Raw genomic sequence first — 5,871 nt, 5'->3', positions numbered from 1 at the left:
CTGTTCCAAATAATTTCATAGTAATTATTTCATTTAATATTCACCAGATGAGCATTAAATGAAATACTGTTCATTCTTATTGTGGTTATTGTTTTCCAGATGAGATAAAAGAGTATGATTAATTTGCCCAAGATAAATTCTTTAGAAAGCAGTGCATTCCGGATGTTAACTCCAGATACTGGATTCTAGACAATTGTTTTTAATCTCCCCTCCCCATCCTCCACACCAGTGCCTGAAAGTTGGACCTGAAGTAGGGGTGTGTGCTGGAGCAAATGGCTTGGAGACAATGGGTGTCCTTTAAATAAAGACATGTTAGCCACGTGGGGGTGGGCCCAACAGACCTGAGTGTTTGCAATTAAAAGATTGTGGGGCTCTCCAGTTTATTCCTTTCTGCCCATTGCCACAGTCCACTTCGGAACTAGTCTCCTGGCCCTGGGGCTTTTGTTATACTGCCTGGACTGTTCCTCAGCTCTGCAGCGCTGTCAACCATCTCCCCCCTTGTCAGTCTGCTCCCTGGTGATCAGGGGCTCAGGTGGAACACTGCTTCCATTTGTTACACTTGGACACCCTGATGCTGACCAGCCAGGAGATCTCCTGCTGCCCTGCAGACTTCTGTGTACATAAACTGATCCTAGCCAGGTCCCTGGCCGGTAGGCCCCTCAGAGGTTTTTTTTGAGCAAAGAGGGCTCAGTGGAGCCAAATAACTGGAGATTTGATCAGATGTGTATTCTCAGAGTCTGTTTGAAAGTAACATTGGTGTTCACACTTTAAAAAAATCAGGAGAGGAATTTGAAGTATGATAAGAGAAAAAAATTCTCTGTGAAGAGAGATTTGACTGGAATGGGAAATTGGTGATTATTTCTTTCAATATACACTGCCTAATATTACCAATTATTTAATCTCAGATGATATTTAAAATCATGGGATACAATGTTAGTTTCTAAGAGTGCACATGGAATACTATCACGGAAAAACTAGAAGATTCAGTTCACAGTGACATAAATCTGACTAGGAGCCAGACAAGTGGGGGATTTGAAAGCAAACACTGTTCCCTGTCAGTTGGATGGGTGGACAGGTTAGGAAATATCTTCCTCCATATCCTCAAACATGGTCAAATACTATCTAGAACTTTGCTGTCTGATCAGTAGCTACTAATCACTCAGCCACATTTCAAGTGTTCCTTAGCCATATGGGCTAATGGCCACTGTACTGGACAGTTTGTATCATGGAATATACTATTGGAGAGTGCTGGTCTATAAAAGTGGATCAAATATAATTTAGATATGTTATAAAGAATATATTACCATTAAATCAGTAATAGATTTATATTCAGGATTTGTATGTTTGTGAATCTGTGGAGAGCCTAGTGTATAAGCCCAGTATCTAGGCTCCAAGTCTTTTTCCATGAAAATCTGTGAAAGGAATATTCATTAACCAATGCATTTAGGAGAGGAAAAAGAATCCAAATGAGCCCAATTTTGGTAGAATAGGCATATTTAGTATATATTGGAGGAAAATATATATTCCTCCTATATATTGGAGGAAAATATACAATCAACAAGATTTCCTAGATTCACAGTGGAAAAGCAGCAACATTCTCACATGTTTTGTCAAATGAGGAAGTCTACCCTCTGAAAATACTGAGTGTTCTACTGCATAATCAGAGTGACCCTCAATTTCTTTAGGTTTTCAGAAATAAAATAATTTTAAATTTTAAATTTCAGAACATTAATTTCTAGGGTAGTTAAATTTTAATGTTATAAATACTATGGATTTTAAATGTTTATGTGTCATTGATTATATATATGTGTTCATAACATATATATATAAATACAAATAATTTTGTACATTGCACTCTTAACCAATGTCTTTGCTAAATGTGCTTAATTCTAATAGTTTAATCAGTAAATTATTTTTAATCTTCTGGGGTCTTCTGGTAATAATTTCTTTGCAATTCTAACATCTTTTATTTCTCTGCTTGCTTTATTGTACTGGCTAGGACTTGCAATAATAAATATAGACCTTTATATTTTTCTATTTATTTCATGTGGAAAGTTTTAAAATCTTTCATTTAGGACATTATTTTTAATTACAGATTTAATTTAGCTAGTGTCAATATTTATGTTTCTTACTTCTGGTCCTGTCATTTTTATTCATAAATTTTCTAGACCTAGAACCATTGCACATAAAATTTCAAATTTAATAGCCTAACCTTGTTTATGATATCCCTTCATGATTAAATTTTTTAAACTAAAGTATGGTCGATTTACAATGTCCTTTCATGAATTTTAATATCTGTTATAATGTAGTGACACCACTTTTAAAATTTCTGATCTGGGTTATTTGAGCCTTCATTTTTTCTTGATAAATTTCACAAGAAATTTATCAATTTCAATAATCATTACAGAAGATTTTGATTAATTTCCCCTACTTCATGTTTGTTTCTCTTTAATGAATTTATCTTTATTATTTGCTTTGCTTCTAATTTCTGTGCTATATTAAGGCTTTCTTACACTTAAAAATATAAATTTAGACCATAAATTCCCTCCAAGAAACTTGTTTAAGCAAATGAAATCCAATAATATATAAAATTATAATAAATCATACCACAAAAAGGTTTTTCTTGGAATAAAAAATGGTAAGTTAAACAGTTAAAACCTAGCAGTGCAAATAATCACAACAACAAGACAGGGAGAAAATAATATGATAACCTCTCAAAAAAATGCAGAATACTACATGATAAAATTCAGTAGCCATCCATAAAAATGCTTTATATTTGAGAATTTACTTTTTTAACCAATATAATAAAATGCACTTGCAAAATTAAGAGGTACCGCTTACAGGGCATAGAATATGCTATGAAAGGCTGGTCTAACACAATACCACACAAAAAAGGATGAAAGAAGGGGAAACAAAGAGCCACTGTGAGTCAAATTAGCAAGAGAAAATAAAGGCTAGGGTCACAAAGGGCACAGGGGCTAATTAAGCCAGCATCAAGCCCACTGAAGTCTGCTGCTTCTGCACAGAGGGAGGGAAGCATTAGAAATCACAATAACCTAAGACAGCTGACAGGCACTAAAGCAGTCACAGATCACAAACGCTCCCTGCTAATGTCTCACAGGGGAAAAAACGTTTCCAACAAAAGCCGGTAAGAATTTCCAGAAAACAAAGAGCAGTCTCAAGTCTTTTCAACACAACTAAAGGGATTAAAGCTGCTAGCAGGGAAAGTCAGGAAACCCATAAATAAACATGACAAAAAATACGACCCACACAGACATAAAATGGAGTGAACAAACAAAGCATTTATAAAATTTATGCACGAGATGTTTCAGAAACAAGACACCCTTTTAAACATACGGGGCTTTAAAACAAACGAGGATTAGACGCTTTAAAGAGAGATGTATGAAAAAGCATTCAAATCACAGTGTCGGAAGGAACAATGGAAGCGATTGAATTAAAACCTCAAAAGGCTGGGATTCCTTTCCCCAGGAGAGACGCGGGGGAGCAGGGGCTGCGTGCAGAGAAGCGGAGACGCTGCTTGAGCCGAAAGCGGGCAGCGCTGCTGGCTGCGAACAAAGAAGGAAGCCGGTCAGCATTCCTGACGGACCGATCGGACCGATCGTGCAGAAGTGATGTAGGACCGATGTTGCCTCCACAGGAAGTGTCCGGCGCTGCCAGAGAAGGAAGTAGGAACACAATTACAGGAAGTAGGGACCGGGGGAAGCAGAAAATAGATGCACACTTCCTAAAAATCAGCCCCGAGCTAGCGCCCGGCCTCCGGGCCTCAAGGCTGACACAAGGAGACACCGGGGTAGTTCCGGTACCATTTCTGGGGAGCAGAAGCTGCCATGGAAGAGCCTGCAGCTCCCACAGAACCCTACGAGGCAGCTGGGACATTTGGGGACATCGAGGCAGCCGGGGAGATCAAGCCTTGGCCCACCCTTCCGGTGCCTCCCACCTCCCGGTGGTCTCCGGCTCCAGGCCCAGCCCCCTTCCGTCCGTCACGTGTGAGGCCCGCCCAGGAGTCAGGGGGAGGGGCTGGGCCCAGATGGCTGCCGGGCCGGAGCAGTGGCAGCTGGACAAAGGAAGTGGTCTGCAGGTATTATCTGCATGCTCAGTGCAAGGAGGGGGAGAACTGTCGATACTCCCATGACCTCTCAGGGCGGCAGGTGGCCAGGGAGGGCCCCGGTTCACCACCCCCAGCCTCCACAGACAGTGGCCCCAGCGCGGCTGCGCACGCCGAGGCCCTGCCTCAGGAAGTGGCGGAAGCCCCCCCGGCTGTGTCCTCACGCTCTTTTCCTCTGATTGGCTCTGCTGAGAGGGTTTTCTTTGAAGCCGAGACTGAATATGCAGGCCTTGAAGCTGCGGGAGGAGCAGGTGCGGAAGGCTGGGAGCATGCCATTGAGTTTGTTCCCGGGCAACCGTACCAAGGCCGCATGGCCCCTCCTATCTACGTGGCTCCTCCACAGGGCTTGCTGACTGTGAGGGAGCAGTTTGCCTTGGGCCAGAGGCAGCAGCTTTGCCGCGATGCTATCATGGGGCAATGCTTTCGTGGGCCAAGCTGTATGTATCTTCATGGAGATATGTGCGATTTGTGTGGGCTGAAGGTCTTGCACCCCTTTGATGGTGCTCAGAGGGCAGACCATAGAAGGGCCTGCATGGAAGCACATGAGCAGAATATGGAGCTCTCGTTTGCCGTGCAGCGCAGTGCGGACAAAGTGTGTGGCATCTGCATGGAGGTGGTCTATGAGAAAGCCAACCGGAATGATTGCCGCTTTGGCATCCTCTCCAGCTGCAACCACACCTACTGCCTTAAGTGTATCCGCAGGTGGAGGAGTGCCAGACAGTTTGGGACCTGGGTCGTCAAGTCCTGCCCCCAGTGCAGAGTCATCTCCACCTTTGTCATTCCCAGTGAATTCTGGGTGGAGGAGGAGGAAGAGAAGCAGAGACTTATTCAGCAGTACCTGGAGGCAATGAGCCACAAGCCCTGCAGGTATTTTGTAAGAGGCAGGTTCTGCCCATTTGAAGAGAACTGTTTTTACAAACATGCCTTCCCTGAGGGCCAGGGAGAGGAGCCCCAGAGGCAGGGTGCTGGGGCACCCGGTCCTTGGCGTGGTCAACTTTTGGAGCCTCCGCAGGTGGGAGAGGGCGACATGCCCTTTAAAAGCTGTAAAAAAGAGCTTGTCATGCTTTGGCTGGCCAATCTGTTGTGTCAGTGTTTTCTTTCATGGGGAGCTAATGAGCTCCCCTGCTCAGAGACCCAGTGGGACTTGCTTCATTGTGAGCTGGAAGAATATTTCAATTTGAATCTGTGGCATTCTGTGGCATGTTGTATGGTGTGCTGAGGCTCTGTCATCTGCTCTTGCCTGTGTTGTGTTTATAGACACATCTGTCACTTACAGAAGCTGCTGAAACCATTTGTTTAGAGCATCCATCTCTGTTTTCTTGCCCATTCCCATTTCTTTGCCCCTAGGGTTATGGTGTTTCACTGTGCTAAAAAGTCACAAAACATCCTTAAAGTTATTGTTTGGTGAAATTAATATGACTGTCAGTTTATGGTTTATTTTGTCATCTCTGTTTTCAACAGGATTGACTCAGTTCTAGTCTAGTGTTTACAGAATGTCCACACTCATTTTGAAGCCCCTCAAGAATAAATGTGACAGGGTGAAGGGAGAAGTCTTAACTGAACAAGGAGCTTTTTGCTACTTCAGCCTTAAGAAATCGACCCTGGAGGGGCCTTGTGGTGCAACTGCTTATCTCTGTTGTTTACACATTTGTTGCTTCTCATCCCTTTCAAGTGCACTCTTTAACTTGTGGTTACCTTGTGGTTTTGTGTTTTACTTGACCAGAACCAAGTGCATATGTTTACAT

The 5,871-nt window shown here is 42.9% G+C and overlaps 1 protein-coding gene across 1 annotated transcript; it reads left to right on the top strand.

The window, feature by feature from the left end:
- Positions 1-3,738: 3,738 nt before the first annotated feature.
- MKRN3 (makorin ring finger protein 3) lies at positions 3,739-5,540 on the top strand. Its single transcript, XM_085017110.1, is given in 2 exon segments — positions 3,739-5,289; positions 5,292-5,540. Coding segments are annotated over 2 exon segments (1,533 nt in total). The 5' UTR covers positions 3,739-3,848; the 3' UTR covers positions 5,384-5,540.
- The last annotated feature ends 331 nt before the right edge of the window (positions 5,541-5,871 follow it).

This window comes from Sus scrofa, chromosome 1 (assembly GCF_054392235.1).
Source record: "Sus scrofa isolate SSC_HxYL_T2T_F1_AM1 chromosome 1, Sscrofa_HxYL_maternal_Yorkshire_Landrace_v2.0, whole genome shotgun sequence".
Classification (NCBI taxonomy): domain Eukaryota; kingdom Metazoa; phylum Chordata; class Mammalia; order Artiodactyla; family Suidae; genus Sus; species Sus scrofa.
This window is presented reverse-complemented; position numbering and strand designations above follow the sequence as displayed.